The sequence below is a fragment of the Simochromis diagramma genome, unplaced genomic scaffold, assembly GCF_900408965.1.
Source record: "Simochromis diagramma unplaced genomic scaffold, fSimDia1.1 OVJJ01000302.1, whole genome shotgun sequence".
Lineage (NCBI taxonomy): Eukaryota > Metazoa > Chordata > Actinopteri > Cichliformes > Cichlidae > Simochromis > Simochromis diagramma.
The window spans coordinates 5,079,508-5,101,694 of NW_024386792.1; the positions used below are offsets into that span (position 1 = coordinate 5,079,508).

The 22,187-nt window shown below is 41.0% G+C and overlaps 1 protein-coding gene across 1 annotated transcript; it reads left to right on the forward strand.

Moving 5' to 3' along the window:
- The first annotated feature begins 3,107 nt into the window (after positions 1 to 3,107).
- LOC120728792 (coronin-2A-like) lies at positions 3,108 to 17,151 on the forward strand. Its single transcript, XM_040023957.1, has 11 exons — positions 3,108 to 3,425; positions 7,594 to 7,710; positions 8,036 to 8,185; positions 8,836 to 9,015; positions 9,617 to 9,733; positions 11,063 to 11,167; positions 11,294 to 11,390; positions 11,950 to 12,062; positions 12,184 to 12,274; positions 12,462 to 12,730; positions 13,562 to 17,151. Exons 1-11 carry the CDS (start codon positions 3,225 to 3,227, stop codon positions 13,697 to 13,699), a joined length of 1,578 nt encoding a protein of 525 aa, XP_039879891.1. The 5' UTR covers positions 3,108 to 3,224; the 3' UTR covers positions 13,700 to 17,151.
- The last annotated feature ends 5,036 nt before the right edge of the window (positions 17,152 to 22,187 follow it).

Here is a 22,187-nt window from a genome sequence, read left to right on the forward strand (position 1 = left end):
TTTGTTATTGCAGCAATTGCTGACAAGGTAACTGTGGTAATCGCAGTCATGGATGTGACTGATGAACGCCTGAGTGGCAATCAGAGTCTTAAACACCTGAGTAGTTTAAATCCTTCTCAGGTTCCCGTGTGGCAGTACGAGGCTCTCTGTGACGGCCTCGGGCTAGGAGGTGAGAGGTGGAAGGGTAAACTGAGCCATGAAGTCATGCTCCACACCTCTGTAGCATTCTTCTTTCCTTTCTTTTTGCTTTCTCTAAACCTGACTTTTTTTTTTTTTTTTTTTTCTGTTGGTCTAAATCCTTCCTCGCCTCTTTCCAGCCACACCTGCATCATGCTCACCATGTATTTATTTAGCCATCATGTGAAAAACCAGAGGGCAGTCCACATAAAACAGGAGCATGATGTCACTGTTTTCAGTGACAAGATTTGCTGTAGGTGCGATTTGTAGGAAAACACAAACCAGTAATGGGTTTATACCTCCACCTCCTACTGTTCTTGTTCTTCGATGTTCCTGTAGCCCTCTAATCGCTCTCTCCATTTACTATACTTTGTTGGTTGAATCCATTTTTGCGTTCTTGTCCATCAGCCGCCTCCACCCCTAATTCATAAGTAATGACCATGCAGCAGGCAGGCGGAAAGCCAGCCAGAGCAGCAGAGCAGACATGCTGGCTGGCCAGACCTCGTCCCAGTGGAGCAGAGCCACTTATCTCTCACAATAATGACATATGCATCGACTGGCTTAAGGGGAAGCGGCTAAAAAGAGTCCGGATTGGGGAAGTATTGCAGGTTTTTCACTCCTTATACATTAAGTGTAGTAGACTTTATTGAGAGCTGTAATACATTTTGATGACACTGGTTAGGAAAAAGCATCTGTATGTGATACAAATACAAAATACAATTAAAATCTTTACTGCGGATATTGTCGTTCACAACATATACACAGATGAGCTCATATGGAACAAAAGTGAAAATGTTCTCCCAACCATTTCCAGTAGGTAGATTGTCACACTTCAAGTTAGCCTTTCATAACTAGCTTTATAAGCCTAAAAATAAAACCAGATATGCTTAAAATAGATCAAAGATGCTCACATTTTCTACCTTGATACATTTCGTTCATGTTCAGTAGCTCAGTGGTGTCTTTATCCATTTTTAGATGTAACTCTTTCTTGGATGCTTTGAAGTACTAACATGGAGAGCAACTCACTGTCAACGCACTACATACTGTTTTTATATGGTAGTTTGGATGCTCGCTAGAAGTACGCCGACCTTAAATGGCCAAAAAACAATAAAATGATGATGTGTCTGTTTGTGGACTTGTTTCATTACATCATTATTTAATACGTTGTGCTGACTTATTACATGGAACCCAAGCACTGTAGCCTATTCCCAAATGAAGTGAGAAGTTATCTACCAGTTACTGCCGGGCGGTTTGCTCAGAAATTGTTTAACCACAGTCTCCTTGGAAAAGAAACGCTGAATAATTGGCATATAAAAACAAGCAAAACCTACATCATTAACACGTAATGTAATAAAAAATGGGACTAAAATACTACCCTGTGGAACGCCACAAGTTATGCACTTTTGGCTTGAGACAGCTTGTGTCCTGAGGTTGACCTGAGTATTTTCCCTCTTTGTCCTACTTGACATTTTACGTTAAGGCCTCAGTCGCACAGGCCACAAGTCCAATCAGTGATCTACCCGGTAACTGCTGGTCGCTAGGGAAACATGGGTATTCCTTGAAAGTAACAATGTAATAGTAATTAATATAATTACTAAATTTAGTACAGTAACATGCTACCTCGTTGCATAGAGGGTTCTGATCCAAAACCACCATGTGATCGCTTTAGTTGCTGGCAGGATACCACGGTCACCAATAGATACTCTCATTACTCTGCAAGCAGCAGTAAAAGTTGAAAAAATGTGATACTAACCGGAAAAAGAGATGGTTTGACCTCTTTGTGCATTACTGCTGTAGTGGTAAAGGTGCAGCTTTTTCTTGAAGGGAAACTGTCTCCATTTCACTACCACTCTGAGTAATTTGCAAGTTGTTCTTTTCCATGCAAACTACTAGCAACCTGGTAACCTGGTAGTGACAAAAGGAGGTTTTTGGTGCAGTGATTTTCACACAAGCAAATTCGAGCCACCACTCCCCAATAGATCCAGGAGTATACACTTTTCCATAGTGACTGGTGGTTGAGTGAAGGGGTCACTGACTGGTCTATAGGCCTGTTTGAGTTTTAGTGTTTTAGCAATGGATTTAACAATGATTGCCACCAACCACTGTAACCATTCGGGGAATACACATTTTACACTAGCGACTGGTTGTTAACGAGTCTGTAGGCTTGCGTGACTGGGACCTGGGACGTGATAAAGTCAGTGCACATATTTTGGAATAGATAGAGCTGATGGTGCATACTTACATGGACTGTAGACAGCAGACTTCCCTGGTGGACTTGTCTCTTTGCTCATGTTATTGATCTTAACCCCACTTTTCCTACCTATGTGCACCTAGTTCATATTAAATAGGGGCAAAGTGGCCCACATAAGTTAGAAAAAAGTCATTAGCAGATATTTAAGGTAAAAATTTTTGTTGTTTACAACAGAAAATAATTTTTTCTACCTTCAAAGCGGTTTTTAATTCCTTTGGATGATGTTTAGTGTACACTTTCTGTCAGTGAGTTTGAGAACTACATTTTGGTTAAAGAGCAACCCTTCATACATCCGTCTGCCATGATGCATATGGTGTCATTCCTTAATTAAGTTAACCCCCCTTTTACTGTTTGTTTGATGGTCCATAGATGCTGCAGTAACCCTGCAGAACATGTTTTTATTTTATTGTTTATACTTTAACACGCTGGTTTTTGTGTCATGCTTTTTATCTGAGACGTGGCTGACCACCTCTGATACTGAAATAAAATCTGTGCTGCTTTTATTGTTTTATGGTTTACCAGTGAAGCCATCGCTGCTTTGATCTGAAAGGTCTGTGTCACAAAGCACGAGATAAGGCGAACGCTCTAAGAGTTTTTTTTTAATTTTGTACTTCTTATGGAGCAGCGAGTGTTAGTTTTGTTATCAGTTTCCCTGTCTTATTACATCTACCATTAAATAATACCCTCCTGTGCTCGTGGACCAGGAGGCTTAGTGCCTATAAAATCCTCTGTCTTCATAACTGTGCGATGGATGGCTCTCCTTGGCTGACCTCTCTTCTCCTCGCCCTTCCCTCAGATGACATGGCGTCCTCAGTACCGCAGCTCCAAGTTCCGCCACGTGTTTGGTAAGGCCGCCACCAAGGAGAACTGCTTTGATGGCGTGCCAATCACACGCAGTGTGCAGGACAACAGCTTCTGTGCGATCAACCCACGTTTCCTGGCTGTCATCACTGAGTGTGCTGGAGGAGGGGCCTTCTTGGTCCTGTCTGTCCATCATGTGAGTATCTGTACCTCGCATCAGGTTCACAGGCATGAGCCATGACATGAGCAGTATGTCAGCATTTACCTCATAATGCAGAGAAGACACAAGAATAAGGTGCCATTTTTTTCCCACTTGTGTTGTTCCAGTCAGACAAAAGACATAAACTGAGCACCTCTGACTCCTCAAAGTTAGGAATGACTCAGAAATAAAGCAGACACACAGTATTTAAGTGGCAGCTGTTGTCCCAATGAAACATCTCAGCAAATCTGAGGGTTTTTTGGCTGGGTTATAGATGAAGTCCATATATTAAACAAAAACCAGTGAGCAAAAAGTTGTGACATTATGGAAGAGATTTTAGGTGTACAGGTAGTTGGTCTGCAGAAATGCTGTCTCTTAACTTGTCACATTTCTCAGAAGATAAAGTGAAAAAGTTCACTTTAATGTGGTTCTTAAAAATTGCTTCTTTTGACTAGCAATGGCATAGACAGCTTCATCTCTTACTGTTGATAAATTGAAGGCAAAAGCAAACAAACATGATCTCAGTTATTAGAATAAAGAAGACACTGGATTAACTGTATGAGCATTAGTTGTTTCCTTAGCATCATGTCACATTGCTGTTAATATCTAAGGCCTCAGACATGCAGATCTACAGACAGGTCAGGGCCCTCCTGGCAAGCAACAAATGCTAGGGGAAAAATGTGTATTCCCCAACTGGTTTGCAAGTGGTTGCTGGGTGAGATCAGTCACAAAGAGGGTACTTGACATGGTCTGCATTTCCTGTTTGTGTTACATTTTCACAGTTTCACTACCGCTTGGTGAGTAGTTGAAGAGTGTTTGCAGACGAGTCTGCGTCTTCTATACAAACTACAGGCGACTGTGGGAATACGCTAGTAACTAAAGGAATTCGTGCAGCACTTTCTTTGTGACCAATGCCACCTAGCAACAGCACGTGACCTTCAGCAACCACTCAGCAGCCAGTTGAGGAAAGCACAGTTCTTTTTTTAGCAACCGGTGGTTGCTAGGAGATCGCCGGCATGCGTGATTGAGGCCTTATCAAATAAATTAGGATTTCCACACAAAAAAATCAAACAATTTTTCCATCGCTTTCTTTTTCTTCATTTTTTAGGCAGTTTTAAAAAGGTTTCCCAGATGTCTGCATTTATTTTTTTTAAATCAATTTCTTCAACCTTTAACTTGTTTCCCAAGAGAGCACAAGGGTTGCATTATCCAAATTTATTGAAAAAACTGTTCTGAGAGCACTATAGACTGTAGTGATATTCAAAATGGATTCGCGTGATTGTTCCTTTTCTGGTTTCACAGATATATTCAAAAACAAAATGGCCCTTCTGAACTTTCACCACGCTAAAGATTTCGCACATGTTTGAGCAAAGATCAGCCAAAAAGCTCTTGCTTCTCAGCATTTTTCTTCTAACCTCAGATAAAGTGAACGTTTTGGAGGGCAGAATTGTCTCTGCTAATTGTTCACCATCTCTTTCTTCTTTTTTGTTCTCCCTGCATGGATATACACACCTGGGTCTGATTATAAATAGCTCAGCATTAACACAGCCTGAAGAATCTCTAAATAAAGTACAACCCTGGCTGCTCATGTGCTACAACCTAAATATCACATCATTAGTCTGTCTCATTCCCCCTTCACTCTTTCACACATGATTTATGCGTGTTATGACATCCACTGCTGATGTCAGCCACAACAGCAGACCAAATAAAAGTCGGCCCTCACGTTCTAAACAGATCCTCTGTCTCTCTGTACATCTCCAGTCCAGAGGGATTCATCAAGCTCCACACCTCTCTTTACTTTGCCTCTCTGTTTGAGTTATCACCATCCTCCTGGCATGGGTAAGAGTTGCATAGGAGCTTAGGAATGACATAACTCACGTTCTGACCCCTCTCTTCCCCTCCGTTTCACTATTCAAAGGATGTGAAATTTCAGCACTCCCTCCCCTCAATCGCCTCCACATCCCACCTCTGCCTGTTACAGATGAGCTGTTGTTCTGTGAAGAAAGTAGTTAATGCATATAAAAACAGGAGCAGATGTAATACTTTTTTGCGTGCATGCGTTGGGCTCGCTGGAAGTTTAAATAATGGTTACGTCATTTTCTTGTTTCAAACACACCTTACGCACCTACAGGCTAGATTATTGAGCAGGAATGTCAGTTTAAAGGAGCTTCGGCTTATACGAATGGAACAATTAGCCGGCTTGTTGAGGCGGAAAATCTTCCGCGTTGTACGAGTATCATTGGGTGTGTGTGCGTCTGTTAAAAACAGTTAGTGTAATTCCACCTTCAGTCTGAGTAGTTAGTTGTCATGTTGTCATGTAGAGTTGGCTTTTTTCTTGAATGAAAATACCTGCCCTAACCTGCACATGTCAGCACGTCGTGTTTAGATGGAATTTTCACTTACCTTTGGTGGTTGCAGAGGCAGCTCTCATAAACGTCCTCAAGGGATGTCACTCGAGTGTGGTTGTAGCCACAAGATACAAGTCTCAAAGTAAAGGGAAAAAGAAAAATCTGGTGTGGAGTTGCTACATTACAGATTACTTAGCTGCATAATGCAGCAGCATCTCAGACTGAAATGTTGGCTCTCCTGGTTTGATTTCTTTTTTCTTTTTCTTTTTTTTAAATTGTCCATTATGAGTCTGTTTATGATGAGCTGTGACTAAATAGATGGAATACTTATAAGCACCAAATTCACTCAGTGCATAAGAAGAAGTTTATACAGGCAGACCTGCAGATATTAACGCCAAATCTGCAGTTTCACTCAGATTAGAGCAAAAGTCTACGTCTTTTAGTGCCTGTCTGGGCTTTTGTTGTTCGTGTTTTGTTCTCATTTCTCATCAGTTTTAGGTTTTAACTATTTAGCATCACTTAGCAGCTAAATCCCGATATTTTCCCAGAGGAGTTGGTAGAGAAAATCCCCCCCAAACAAAAACAGTTGAATTCACTGGCTGACGACAAATACAACTCCAGGTGAATGCTAATGTTATTCTATCATACATTCACTCAGTTTAACGTCGATAGGTTATATCGCTGCCCACAATTGGCCAAAAGAAAAAGTTCAGCTGTTAGAAGTATATAGAGGCAGTCTGAGCTCTCCAAACTCTGTAACAAGGCTGCACAGAGGTCAAGGAAACTGCTTTTTATGTGGGCAGCTCGACTTCTTGGATTGAGCTACAAAAAAACTCTGAAATTACAGACACCAGTTCTGTGATTTTTACGAACATAACCTTCAAGGGCACTTCAGGGGACTGCTGGCACAGTTTGTTTTAATGTACAGTATAGTGCAAAATTGTTATTTTGCATGTTTTTAAATAGGCTGCCTTTTTTGTTTTTCGTCTCTTTCCTTCCCCTATATGTTGGTTCTGTGCAGCTCGGGTTATGGTCACTACATGCCAGTTACTGTAGATAAAGGATAAAGCTTGATTTAGACCTCTGTGGGAAATCTGCATCCTAACTTAACCGGGAACTCCTCTTAACCCTACACTACGACTTTCCATGCCATTCAAGTCACTGTGGGCTGCGTCAACCCGACCTATATTATTTCTCAGGAAGTGCACATCAGGTTACGTGTGTGTGTGTTTAAGATGCTGTATATTATAAAGTAAAGAACCTACAAAAGTAGAAAGGAAACCCCAACTATCAGACATCTCCCTATGAGCAAGCAGTTGGTGACCATGGGAAAGAAAAACTCCCCTTTTACAGGAAGAAACCTCCAGCAGAACCTGGCTCAGGGAGTTGCAGCCATCTGTCATGAGCAGTTGGGGGTGTGGAGAGAAAGATGGGACAAAAGACACGCAGAGAGATTAATGATAACTAATGATTAAATGCAAAGTGGTGTATAAACAAATAAGGGTGAAAAAAAGGTGAGTGAACAAGGAACACACAGGGCATCATGGGAGGCCTCAGCAGCCCAGGCCTATTTTAGCATAACTAAAGTTCAAGGTCACCTGAATCAGCCCTAACTGTAAGCTTTAAAAGTAGAGAGGGCGTCCGTCCGTCTGTGAGATAAGATGGGGCCCGATTATTCATAACAGGATATGTGAGGAGAAGGATTTCTCATTCCACAGTGTAGCGAGCAGCTGATTAGTGGTTTCACTTTTGTTTCCAAGAGGAAAAATATTGTGATTTTCCCTAATGTCCATGTTTTGTGTTTTAAATTTTGCCAGACGGGTAAAGTGGACCCTCAGCAACCTCGAGTGTCGGGCCACAGGGGCAACGTGTTAGACATCAAATGGAATCCCTTCAACGACTGCTGCATCGCCTCCTGCTCCGAGGACGCCACGGTTTGTACACCGGAACGCACACAGAGTCCATTTTCAGTGCGGTTTACTGACGTGTTGTCATTTTCATGGGATTTGAGCATGTTGCAGCAGGGAGATCATTTTATAGCCTTCAGAAAGGAGCTAGAAGTCATTCCTCACATTCCTCAGCTCTGACCTGGCAGATGCTCAGAACAAATCACTGTAGAGAGAGAGGAAAAAAACCTAGTTTCAGGCTATTTCTTTTAAATGTCTTTCTCTGTTGGCTGTTCTTTGTGGATTGAGAAAGAGATGGTTTGTTTCTGGCTCGGATCTTCGTCAATTTGGTCCTCTTTGTGTGTGTTTGTAGGTTAAAGTGTGGGAAATCCCTCCTCATGGTGTGTATAAAAACATTACAGTACCGTGGAAGGAGCTCCAGGGTCACAGTCGCAGAGTGGGCCTCATCGAGTGGCACCCAACTGCTAACAACATCCTCTTCAGTACTGCCTATGACTACCAGGTAACACACACACACACACACACACACACACACACACACACACACACACACACACACACACACACACACCACCTCTTACACAAGCCTGGAGTCATTTATAGACAATAAGATAACGAGGCATAAACTCCGAAAGCACTGTGACCTAAACCGAGAGCACTTATCTGTCACAGTGCAGCCCTGCAGTTCACACTGAACTGACCTGTAAAGATTTCAGATATTGCATTACACAGCATCACGAGCACTTTGTTTGTTAGCCTAGGTATTCAGATCGTTTTGTGCCGTAGGTGCGATGTCTTAACTCCAGAGATACGTGCTCCAGTTACTGCCTGTATTTGCACACATGCTGGCCTCCCATGTTTAAACAATTCTGCCTCTTTTCATCCACACAGCTGAGTGCAATAGCACAAATTCCTTTGAGATAAGCAAAGTAAGCACTGTTATGTCCATTCGCACAACCGTTATGTACCACTCTCTGTAATTACTCAGCCCTCTGAGCGGCTTAATCGTATGTCGTGATGTCAGTGCATCGTTGTTTTTTGATACAAAGTGGTTTACTTGTAGCACACCACCAATTACTTTCCACCCTTTAATGTGTCTGACTTCTTGGCCTAACCACCTGCGTTGATCTCTGTGTGTTTCTCCGCCTCCAGATAATGATCTGGAACCTGGACTGTCCGGAGCCGGTGATAAAGAATCCCGTGCGGACCATCAGTCACCACCCAGATGTTGTCTTGTCCATGTCTTTCAATACAGATGGAAGTCTTCTTGCTACCGCCTGCAAGGACAGGAAAGTCCGCCTGATGGAGTCGCGCTCTGGAACGCTGCTGCGGGTACTGCTGTGTGCACGTGTGCACTTCTCTTATCTTCCCTTTTTTTGTAATGGGGGAAAAACAGCAAGTGAATTTAAACACTTTGATTTTAGGTGGAAGACTCAGACTTAAGCTTAATTACCTCAGTCAGAAGCTGCAAATGGTATCGTTTAACAGTTCAGACCAGCGTAAAGTCCATGTGACAATCTGTCTAAACTGGCTCTCATTTGTAAAAGAAAGTTATTGAACTGTAAGCCTGCGTTTGGTCCACAGTAGCATCACAGCAAATATTACATAAGTGGGAGTTCCCTGCTTGTTACTGCCCCCTCCGCTCCCTGCGTGGGCACCCAGGCACTCATCCAGCACCACACGGCCAGAATTCATACCTCTGGCCTGGCCTGGATAACAGAGTAGCCCCACAGCCCACCGGGTCACCAGCTAGTGATTCACAAACTGTTCATCAGTCTTTTCTTGCTTCCTTTGCCCAGTCAGGGAACTCCTACACATATTACATCCCAGTGGTTTAACACAAACCTCTTTATATGACTTATAAGTGGCATAAATGTTCATCAGGGTTCATTGATTAATGCTGCACGTCATGTGTACTGTGTCACGTTTGCAGGAAAGCAGCTGCAAGACGCACAGAGCCAGTAAAGTGCTGATCCTGGGAAACACCAAGATGCTTCTCACGTCGGGAACGTCGCGCTACAATGATCGGCAGATAGCACTGTGGGATCAGGTGAGAGACGTTACAGAGCAATGCGGCAAGACATTTGCAACAAAATATCACAATTTTACAAAAAGCTTTTGTGTTTTTTGTAGCAAAGCAAAAGGTTGAGAAAAAAGAGAAATGTTCATAGTAAAAATGGCATTTTTGAGATCTCACACACGTGTTTATTTACATTGAACACATGATTACTAATAGAATATTAATTGAAATAGCTAATTGATGAAGAAAAGCATTAATGTCAGCAAATGTCTGGTGGGGGTGTTTGTTTTTTGTTTTTTTTGTCAGTCGACACTCCTCACATCGATTACTTGTTAAACTTGTAGATATTTCTGATCAAATTAGGATCATTCTGACGAGGATTTGCAAAGACAGGACAGACTCTGGATAATAAATATCGCAGCACAAGCATTCGTGTAAACAATTGTAATTGTGAGCTCAGCTCCTGTTCCTTGGGGGCGGTCTTGGCTAAAAAATAGTCAGGCTGGTGTGAATAATTTGTACTAAGTTTAATATATTGAACACTTATATCCAGGGAATTTAGCAGGACTGCAGGAGGAGGAGAAATCGGGAAATTGGCAACAACAGAAGGGCCACAAATAAGTGAAATCTAAGCTTACAGAGTATTAATAGTAACACGAGTGAAGTAATGGTCAGCATATTACGTCACCATTGGAGAGGTCATGACTTTGGGCAGCTTCATTTCCTGGCCTACATCATTTAAACCCCTGAGCTTTGAGATAAAGTTTTCTTACCTGTGAAATTATCTGATGTGCAGCCAGGTTCATGTTCTGACCTTTTTTGCACAAGGAAACCTTTTTTGTAGCGTTTTTCTGACAACATCTGAGGATTTCTTTTTCTTGTAAAGTCAGAGTTGTTGTATTAATGATATCTCAGAATACTTCCTTCACTACCAAACACCTCTCGAGCCTGTCACAAGTGCAACTCTGCCACCTAGTGGATGAAATGCACCAGTTCAGCAACCCTGCACGTTTACCTGAGCAGCTCACTGATTCCCGTGTTCAAGTGGAGCCAAAGTTATTTGTCACATCGCGATTATGTCATCACCCAGTCTCATCACACATAGTAGTCTAGTAGTAGTAATAGTTGGTGTGCCAGGCCGGCGTGTTGTGATGATTTAGAGCGTATCGTGGGTGGAGGATTAAGGCAAAGCTCGGATTAGGGATTGAGCGCTCAGTGTTTTTAATTCGCCGCTGCAGAGTGCTTCTTAGGGAGCATTGGATTTCAATCAGTGTTTTGATATTTTCTGTATGTTGTTTACATCAGCGCCGCTTAGGTCTTGTGTTTTAACACGTTTTTGATCCTCGTGTGTGTTTGTAGGATGATCTGTCCGCGCCTTTGTTGGAAGACAACCTGGACGGTTCGTCGGGGGTCATTTTTCCTTTCTACGACCCCGACACACACATGCTCTACCTTGCTGGGAAGGTGGGACTCTGAAACATGTTAAAAAAAACAAAAAAACAAAACAAATCATAACAATCATATTAAAAGCTTCATACAGAAAATATTCTTTATTACTGTTACAGAGACTTACGCTTTTTATCTTTTTAGGGTGATGGAAATATCAGGTACTATGAGATCAGCACAGAAAAACCATACATTCACTTCTTAACAGAGTACCGCTCACAACTACCTCAGAAAGGACTGGGTAAGGAACACACGCACATAAACACGCGCTCAATTTTAAACTTTATTAATGTCACCGACACATTATTTCCTAAAGTGAGTGTTAATAAAAGACGTGACAGTTGAACCCTGTTTGGAAACTCCGCCTACTGTGATGACACTGTGCACCTTTAAGCAAATTTGCTGTGCAAATAAGCCTCCAATATTTGCATAGCCAAAACAGCTGATCGAAGGGGTTGTGGCTCAGGTCAGGTGTACAGGCAGCAAAAAAGTCACATGTGCACTTGTTAGATTTGTTATTTCACCTGTTTGTTGTGGTTAAAATGTATATTATAAATTCCCAAAGCACTTAGTGAATTGGACTTGTAGTGGCTCTGCTTTATAAAGTTACTCTGATACAGGTTAACCTTTAACTGCCTGCTGCTCTGCCTCCAGGTGAATTTCCTGGTGACGAAGGAAAGTGTGTTTTTAAAAAATAAGATTTGAGTCCCCATATAAATACAGTACATCTTACCTTGACTAATATTGATGCTGAAAATAGAATGAATACAATCTGTGTGCGTCTGTGTGTTAACCTGCAGGTGTGATGCCGAAGCGAGGCCTCGATGTGAGCTCCTGTGAAATCTTCAGGTTCTACAAACTGGTGACAATCAAGAGTCGCATCGAGCCTCTTTCTATGATTGTACCCCGCAGGGTAAGTGTTGCAAAAAAATGGCAGACACCACTGCACAAAGTAAAACAAACATCCAAATTGAACACATTTCACAGACCTAATGTTGAATGTTTTTCTGAATCTGCCGTGCACGTGTCTCCAGTCGGAGTCGTACCAAGAGGACCTCTATCCAATGACGGCTGGAAACAGGCCTGCTCTGACTGCAGAGGAGTGGCTCGGTGGCATGGACAAAGGTTAGAAGTAAAGAAAGATTGTGCGTGAGATCTGTTTGTGTCCAGTAGCCTCTGAAATTGCATTTATTTGTCACCTTTGATGTTCCGGTGCTTCACCTGTATGTGGGTAAATGAAATATCCTTTCAATAGTCTTTTAGCTTGTCTAATGAGTGTTTAAATCCCTGATCAGCATCCTTTGTTTCCTAGGTCCATTGCTAATGTCTTTGAAGCCAGGAAGTCAAATAGCAGAGTCCTTCTCAGACATGAAGGCAGTGGGCAACTCACTGGAAAACTCGCTAGACACTCGCAGGTCTCAGGGCAGACCGTGCATGCTACAGCTCGCTTACATTCAGGACCAACTGGAAGCCAAAGAAAGCAAAGAGGACAGCAGCCACACAGTGGATGACAGGATTCAGACACCCGTCACCAACGGAGAAGATGCCACGCTTTGCTCTCCTCCCAGAACAGAGAATGAGGTGCTGGATGGTTTTGCTTTTTCACACACACACACAAAGGCAGATGTAAAAGCAATATGAGCTATATTTAGTTGCATCCTAGTCAGTTATTCTATACAATGGACTCGAAATATAGAAATGCGTCCTACTTGTTACTTATCCGCTGAAAGTCGAGTACATGTCCCAGGATATTCTTCAGTTAAGGTTGTCATTGGAAAAAGATAAACTGTTACAAGTAAACAGATATATACACAAATGAGGAGAAATTCTGAAAGTACGCTAAAGACACTGAGCTGTTTTTAGGTCCTGTGCAGTTACTTTTAGGAAACCTGAAGAAGCCGTGGCACTCAGAAGGTTCAGACTGCTTTAACGTGAGGCCAAAGAGGCACAACAAACTAAATCCATCATGAGTAATGAGTGGTGGAAAATATTAAGTACATTTACTTATCACAAGATCACAAGAGGAGGCACTAATCCGTTTGGAGTTTGCATCAGGAAGGGCATCGGGTGTGAAATTTAAAAGAAGCTTTTACTGAAGTACCATCTTGAAATACGATGCACTGATAAAATTCAGATTCAGCAGGTTTCTGTTACATCTTTGATTATAAAGATGGGGTAAAAACAGGTGGAAAACTGCACGCCCGCAGCGTTAAAACCCCACTTACTGTGAATGTGTCACTAGTTATTGTTTTTCTCCACTCGAGGCTTGTTTTACCTTGACGGCAGCAGTTTGCAGTAGAGACGTTTAACTGAGCCTGTAGCCTAAAAGTGAGGCAGACGTGTTCCCCGAGTCTCCAGTGGGCACAAGAGCCGTGATTTAACTCCTTATCCCGTGCGTGTGTTTGTCCACAGCTGCGGTTGAAGTTCCACAAGCAGCAGGAGGAAATCAGGCGGCTGAGGGAGCTCCTCAACCAGAGGGACGTACGCATCAAACAGCTGGAGCTGGAGATTAAGAACATCAAGAACTCCCAGAGTCAGAGCTCACTTTAAGACTTTCTCCAATTGCAGAGTCACCCTCACCTCCTCACGGGGGTAGACGCGCACAGGTGTACCAACCTACTTAACCCCGTTTTTAAAACTGCTGCAGTCTTCGTAAGGCCCCGGCTCACCGGTTTTCCTCTAACGAGCCCCACGCGCTCACTGCACAGAGGCCCGTCAAGCCTCGATTTTATGTTGTTTTCCTTTTTTTTTTGGTTATCTTCAGTTTGTCGTTTTGTCGACTCTACACAGGGTGCACATCTCTTTGCTCGTGTACATACTTTTAAAACTCTCTGCACCTTTTTACCACCCCCCCCCCTTGCCTCATTTCTTTTGTACGCTTCCCTATGCAAGCTCATTGAAATTTTTTCGCTTTTTTTTTTTTTTTTTTTTTTTAAGCTGACGGATAAAAGGATGTTTGTGCCGCGTCGACCGAATGACGTGGCTGTGCGTGTGTTGCTTGAAAGTTGTGGCGGACACCAGACATCCCGTGTGATTGTGAGATAACGCTGCGTTTATTTTCTATGCTTGTTGATTGTTTTTGTTTTCTTTTTCATCCAACATTAAAACTACTGTAAGCGAAATGACTGTGTTTAAGTTCAGCAGACAGATGTGATATGTGTGCATGAATGAGAGCGAAATGAATGAATGACTGTTTCGTGATCCCAGCTGTGTTCTGCCATCTCATTAAGCTGCATTTGTTTTTAATTCTTCTATCATTTCTTTTAATGACTGGAAAGTTGGTGGAAATGATCCGTTTTGCTGCGGTTAACGTGTAAGCCAATTCAGTAACTGATGCCATGTAGCAGTTTGGATCTTGACTTTTATATTTATTTTAAAATACGGACAGAGAAAATGCCATTTAATCAAATACTTGAACTTGCTGTTGTAATTTTGGCAAATACAGCATGCAAAATGTTTAAAAAAAAAAAGGACAAAACCCTGTTTGCTTTTTCCTACTGCTTTCTGATCATACTTCATTTACCTGATCAGTTTTAGGGCAAAATGGTATCTACTGTTGAAAAGGACACAAATGTACCTCACAGCTCTGATAAAGCTGTAAAAACATTAATATGACAACAGTCAGATGTTTTAACCAGGTCATTTATCCTCTTCTTTTCTCTGGGTATATTAAATCAACAAGCAGGACTCTTTTATTGCAAAATTCAATTCTGACTCAATTAAATTTTTAAAGATAATTTGCAACAGCAGTCATCTCAAGACTTTATTTTTCTATATTTTTTAGTGTAAAGACTCTACAGAGGGAAAACCCCAGGCATGTTTGCCCTGTATGAAGTGTCTTGATTTTAGTTTAGAAACCTTATCTGCTTGAAATGTGGAGAACCCATATACACTGGAAAAAAAACTGAGAAGCTGCAGATGTCTTTATGTGTATGTTTGTAATCTATTGATTTAAATATGAACAAACATGATTCCATCCATGGATGGATGGGTGGATGAAACCCAATTCCAGAAAAGCAGTGATGCTGTGTAAAATGTAAGTAAGAACAGAATGCAATGATTTGCAGATCTCAGACTTTGAGAAAATCAAATGGTCATTTTGAATTTGATGGCAGCAGCATGACTCATAAAGTTGGGAAATGGTCCTGTTTACTACTGTGTAGCATCCCTGATTCTTTTAACAGCAGCCTGTAAACATCTGGGAACAGACGAGACCAGCTGCTGGAGTTTTGTGCGACTGAAGGTCCGATCGAGGCTTCCAGCTGCTCAACACTCCTGGATCTGCTGTGTTGTTTTTGTTTCATGATGAGACACATACTGGTCAAAGGTCTGGACTGCAGTTCAGCCATTCCCACACTCTTCTGTTATGAAGCCATGCTTTTGTTATAAATGGAGTGTGCAATTTTTCATTTTCGTGTTGAAGTATACAAGAGATTAGCTGAAAGAAAAGCCTCATCTTGAGGAGAGCACGTGTTAATCTAGAACCTGAATATACCTTTCAACATTGATGTTCACATTTAAATACATATAGCTTCTTTTCTGCGTGGTAGAGCTTTAACCTGCATTTATGGATGGAAATCACTGTGAAGTGTTCCTGAGCTCATCTGTTTTTAATGCAGTGCTGTCTGAATATTGATTTTGGGCCTTGCGCACAGAGATTTCTCCAGATTCGTGCAATCGCTGTCGATGATGAGATCTTCAGTCTTCCTCTTTTTGCGCCCAGCCACGTCACTCACCTGTTGCCAATTAACCTGATTAGCTGCAGTCTTCCTCCAGCTGGTGCTTTTTAGCTTTCTTCCTTTTGTTGCTCTCCTTTTAAGACACATTGCTGCCATTAAATACAGAATGGCCCTAATTTTTTTTTTCTCCTTAAAATGATTATTAGATTTATAAATCATTACATTCTGTCTTTACTTTACACAGCATCCCAACTTTTTTGTGTCGTTAAGCCCCACTATGTTATAAACATACACATACAAAAAAGACGCCTGCAGATTCTTTTTTTTTTTTTCCAGTAAATGTACATTAATGTGTCAGTATCACAGAGTTAAGTTATATGATATAAGAGGTCTGCATGTTTCCAGCAGGTGAGGTTTGTAACTAAGCTGTCTAGACTGCAGTGGGCCTAAAGACAAATAGGATGACATTTACCAGTGTTGTGTCACATTCATTTTGTGCTGGGCGAATGTTCAGAGCGCGTTCACTCAGCACAAGATTTCTCTGCTATCCTGCCTCAGAAGCTGGTATAAATAAAATCCGAACAAAAAAGCAAACAAACAAACAAAGAACCCTGTCATCAGCCAAATTATTGTTCTGAGCAACAATTTCACAATCTGTGCGTCCCTAAAGTGGACCTTGAGTGGGGACTGATTTGTGCGCCGCTGTTTACAAGCGTGAATTGTTGAGCTCACTTTGAATATCTACGGAGCTGTGATGACTAAGCAGCCTGCATCTGCTGCTCACGGAGGTTCTTGTTATGGTTTAAAGTCCACAGCAGTCCAAGACTGTTTATCAAAACTAACCATGTTTTAATGTTTAAAGAAGTAAAATGCCTTATCGTTTTAGAATAGGTATAAAATACCAGTACACTGTTTCAGCTAAAAAAACAAAAAACAAAACACTTCTGAAACGAAAATGAGGGAAAAAAAGAAAAGGGAAAATAGACAACCTGGTCCACATCCGATTTACGCACTCTGTAATTCATTTTCTATCTATTTTTAAAAGCTTAACCTTAAAACAGCAGGCTTGTGACTGCACAGTGTGCATATACTGTTTTAGCTGAACAGCTGATAAAAATCTAAACTGTAGAAGTGTTTTTTGTTTGTTTTTTTTCCCATCAGGGAATTTCTGAGTGGTTCTCATGGCTTCTGCCACCACCATGGTACAGTCAGACCAGAACATTTGTTTTCAGATTTCAGGCAGCTGGTTTTAACTCGTATTTTTCCCAGCTAATTAAAGAGATACATTCCTAAATAATAATAAAAAATAAAAAAAAACCCTGACGGACACATAGATGTAGATGCCACTTGCAGATATTAGCACAGCAGCAAAGCATGTTAGTTTTCTTTGAGAAGCTGGTTTGAGTGGTTTGTGGGATTAGAAAAACACTATAAATGCCAGTCTAAAGGTAAATACTAAGATAAATGGTCAGATGTAGCACCAGTGATCACACATGCCTGTACTGACGCACTCACAGGCACAAGCACAACAGTGATCTTCTAGATTTGGCACGTTTCAGGTGCAGCATAGAAACCACACACACACGTACACACATACAGATCAATGCAATTGTAATGCGTACGCGACCCCTTTGACCTTTGGCCGGACAGTTCTAGCAAAGCTGCATCTCATGCTGACTTTTGTCCAGTAGCAGCAAAGCCTGACCGATGTTTAACTTCCACTAGAGGACCAGTCTCAACACATTCCCATCGTTCAGCGGCTGAGTTGCGATGTCGTCTGAATAAATTCTCAGCCTGAAATGCTGAATATCACCAATTAAATAGCAACAGCAGCTGGCATTTTGAGTCAGCCTGTTTCTTTAGCAGTCCTTTTATAGCTGCTGAACCTTCAACAGCAAACTGCCTGCCTACTGCTGAATCTGGTGGACCCTTTCATTAACACAACAGGCTCTTCCAGTACTTGGATACAAATATATTGCAAATTTATTCTTTTTAGGTTAATGTAATTGCAGTTGAAAATGTTTTTCTTCCCTGATAAAATACCTCTAAACTTGTCCTTTTTCTTATTGTCTAGTCACAGCATGTTCATTTAATTTATATAGCATATTTAAAACAACTGCAACTGACCTAAAGTGCTTTCTGGGCAAATGCATTTACATTCAAGAGCTCCAAAACCCAGTTTCAAAACACTAAACTCACATAGCAAGACACATAAAAGCAAGTGAAGAGGAGGTAGATCTTTAGAGCTAATTTAAAAGTGTCCATCGTTGGGGGGTTGCAAGCTTTTGGGAGGATGACACTGGTAGTGAGGCAAAATATAAAGTTAAAAAATCTGTAATATACTGTTGAGCTAAACAAACTTTAAAAAAAAAAAAAAAAGGTAGGTTAAAGACCCTACAATAACACAGAGGAATACCTCAACAATCAGGTGATCCCTGGATGAACAAGCACCTGGCAACAGTGTGACGGAAAAACTCAATTTTAGCAGGAAACCTCTGGCAGAACCAGGCTCAGGGAGCGAGGGGAGGAAGACAGGACAGAAGACGCTGTTGAAGAGAGCCAGAGATTAATAATAACTAATGATTAAATGCAACTGCACCAGATTTTTAAACAACTGTTTGGACATATGTGGATAAAGGACCAAGTGCCTTAGTTGGGATGCTTCGCCAGCTGTGGTATCATTTAGTCTAAGGAAATGTTTCGCCGTTCAGGATTTGAATCATCCAGACTATCAAAGAAGCTCTTTATGTGTTTCATCCACATAAGAGCGGTAGTGAATATATTAAGATGTATAATAAAAGCAGAAGAGGACCTAAAATGTAATGTTGCATTTACTGGAACCTGGTAATCCATCATATATATATATACACACTGTGGTGGATACTCCTAATAAACAACCAAAGGATCCAATATTGAGATCAGTGTGTGTCCATGTGATCCCCGCGAGCCAAAAGATCTGTAAATGCTAAGTTTGAATTTATTTCTACTCTTTGATCTGAAAGATGTCCTTAACATGGTGATCTCAGGGACACAGCAACTCCACCCGTCTGCTGTTCAAAGCCTTTTGGTTTTGAGGGGCAGCCAGAAGAAAGTTGGCTTGAGGGGAGTGAAGGAACTGCACCAAAGCTGAATATAACAATTATTTAGAACTGTGAATTATGCAAAGCTACTGTAGTAAAGTCCAAAACTGAAAATGGGGAGGTAGAAAAGAACATAATAGGCCTCATTCAAGGCAAACTCAAGTGGTTATATTGTTATGGTTGTTTAATTACCAATTAGATATTGGATTAGATACTTACCAGGACTTTAAGTACATCCTTCCAACTGTATATTAACACCAATATCTAATTGGTTAATCACATAGACAAGTTCAAACAGAATCAGAATGAGGTCATTTAAGTAATGCTGAACATGTCATTGTTGTTGGTGCCAGACGTGCTGGGCTGAGTATTTCAGAAACTGGCGATCTGCTGGGATTTTCCCCAAAAACCATCTCTAAGTTTTACAGATATTGGTCTGAAAAGGAGAAAATACCCAGTGAGCAGTAGTCCTCTGGGAGAAAATGCCTTGTTAATGGCAGAGGTCAGAAGAGAACTCAAACTCAAATAATCACTTTATGTTACGTTATAACCAAAATCTGCAGAAGAGCACCTATCTGGTCTACAGCAGCAGAAGACCACACCAGGTGCCATCAGAGAATGGGAAACTTAGGCTACAGTTCACACAGGCTCATCTAAATTTGACCACAGAAATTTGGAAAATGTTGCCCGGTTTGATGAGCCTCAATTTCTGCTGCAACATTTGGATGGTAGGGTCAGAATTTGGCATAAACAGAATATAAACAAAGCACAGAAATATCTTACCTTTGTAGCCTATCGGCAGTACGTGCTGCTGGTAGTGTGCAGTGGTGTGCGGGATATCTTCTTGCCAAACTTGGCTCCCTCTTGTGCCAACTGAGCACTAGTTAAAACACCAAGTATTGCTACTGACCATATCATCCTCATTTATAACTACATAGTACCTGTCATCTGATGGCTCTTCCAGCTCTGAGGGATAACAAGCCTCCAACTATGTAAGGCTGTCATGTAGAAATGAACCAAAATCTGTGAGGAATGTTTCCAGGCTCTTGTTGAGTCTATGCCACAAAGAATTAATGTTTTACATAAGTACTACTTGGTACTAGCAAGGTGTACCCAATAAAATATCTGACAAGTGTACAAATAACTTTTCACACACAGCTGTGTTTATCTTAATCTGTAGAGGTTTACCAAAAAGACAGTAGTGTAGTAGTAGTAGAACAAAAGTCCCACTCCTTACATTTAAAATTTCTCTCCAGCTTCTAATTACAAAACTAACAATCCAATGCTTTAATTGGTGGAGAAATGGCATCTAGTTTAATCTGATTTCATACCGTGTGAAGTCACTGGGCCATCAAAATCAGAAACTCGCTGCCAGCTCTGATACCCTTTGCCTTTGTCTTACCCTCAACGGCTCACTCGCGTAGAATATAATTTCAATATACGCACATCATACATTAGTATGAATAATTAACAATAAGGAGGGAGGGGAAAGGGACTGTTGTTTCTCCATAAGTGTTTTTTCTTGCCATTTCCTCCAAGTTATCATCACATTGTTGTGGTACCGTGATGACTATTATTGCTCTGCTGAAAATTGTGATAGTAAAACTCTGCAGATGATGATCGTTCTGTTGCTCCGTTATGAATGTGGCGTACACTGAGTCCTCAGAGGGGAGAGAAACAACTCGACAAGCTGAAATGAAGCAATATCAATCCCTGCCCGAGACCTCTCGGCATTAAAGCATGCACACTGACAGTCTCTTACATTACGCCGGAGCAATAATGTAGCTCACTTGTAGCATTTGCTGTCTGATTTAATAAACTATGTCATTTATTGGTTGTTGCCGACTTTGTACGAGCCTCACTGCGTCAGACTTCCACAGATTATAATGCAGTTATTTTGTGTCTTTAAAATGTATTTAGTAAACATTTTATATGTATTTTTTTTTTATTCTTAAATGTTCCAGGGTAATCAAATTATCTCTGACTGTTGACATTCTCTATTAGAGCAGAACATAAGTGAAATATAAAACATGTCAATCAAACATGAACAAAAATGTGAAGGTTTTTTTTTTGTTTTGTTTTTTTTGTACAAAAACAGCACCGCTTCCTCGGTTGACTACAAATTACTTGAGAGTCTGAGAGTGCAGCACATGGAAACAAACATTTTCCATCTGTACACGATTGTCTGGGTAGTGTTTTTTTTTTTTTTTTTTTTTTTATAAGGGCAGCCTGGAGAAGATCAGCAGCCATAAACTCTTTAAAAGAGATTATCGTCTCTCCACAATTCAGTAATGCAGTTTTGTTGTCATTTCTGGGCTTATTATTAAGAATAAAGGTGTTACAGAGCAGTGGGCTCTGTCCTGAGGTTGCTTTGCTGTTTCTGTAAAGTGAAAAATGACTGCACTTAGTTACAGAACGAACTATAAACTACAAGCTTGTGAGGGGCAGGAACCTTTTTTTCTTATCTATATTAATACAATACTTAAGCACCCATGTGTGCATTTAAAGGCGCTGCTAAATGCCCCCTCTCAACATGATTCCAGTGTGAGTGATCGGAGACAAAATTCACAGACCTCATCTGGCAAAGTGCAGCTGAAGCAAATATGATGGGTATTTTCTAAAGTCAGTGTTTTAGAACTGAATTTTCTCTATTTCATTTCCCAGTGAGCTGCAGTGCAGACAGATACACCAAGAGTCAATTTTATGCTGGAAAAGACAAAAAACACAAACCAACTTTGGTCCCCATTTCAATAGTCGAACTCAGATTTCTGAGCCCCCAAAATTAACTTTGGCTGAAAGGCTTTTTCTGTCCTTATTTTACAGACAAATTGTATATATGTATTGTTATACAGTAAGTGTTTCTCCTGTTCGTATTGGCTGTGAAACAGTGCCTTTGTCCTGTGACAAAAAGAAGCCATTGTTCTGTGTAGGAATGTATTCTTAAGTTCAGCCAAAGCCAAAGTGAGGCTTCAGCATTCTGAATTTGCCAGTTGATTTTTTTCCCCATGATATTGCTGCATAGCAGATTACATAAAGAAAAGAAAGGAAAAACAAAATTAACAGGTGGCATGGAGTACTTTTTTTTTTTTTTTTTAGATTTGGCTTTTAAATCTGCTGAATTTGGCATTTCCTGTTGTGTCTGGGCAAAAGGAATTTTATGTGAAAGACTTTGGGTGCATTTTGTCCACTTACGTCACTACTGGTCATTATAATGTTTTAAACTCACTGGCCACATTGTTAGGTACAACTGTTCAGCTGCTCAGCAACATAAATATCTAA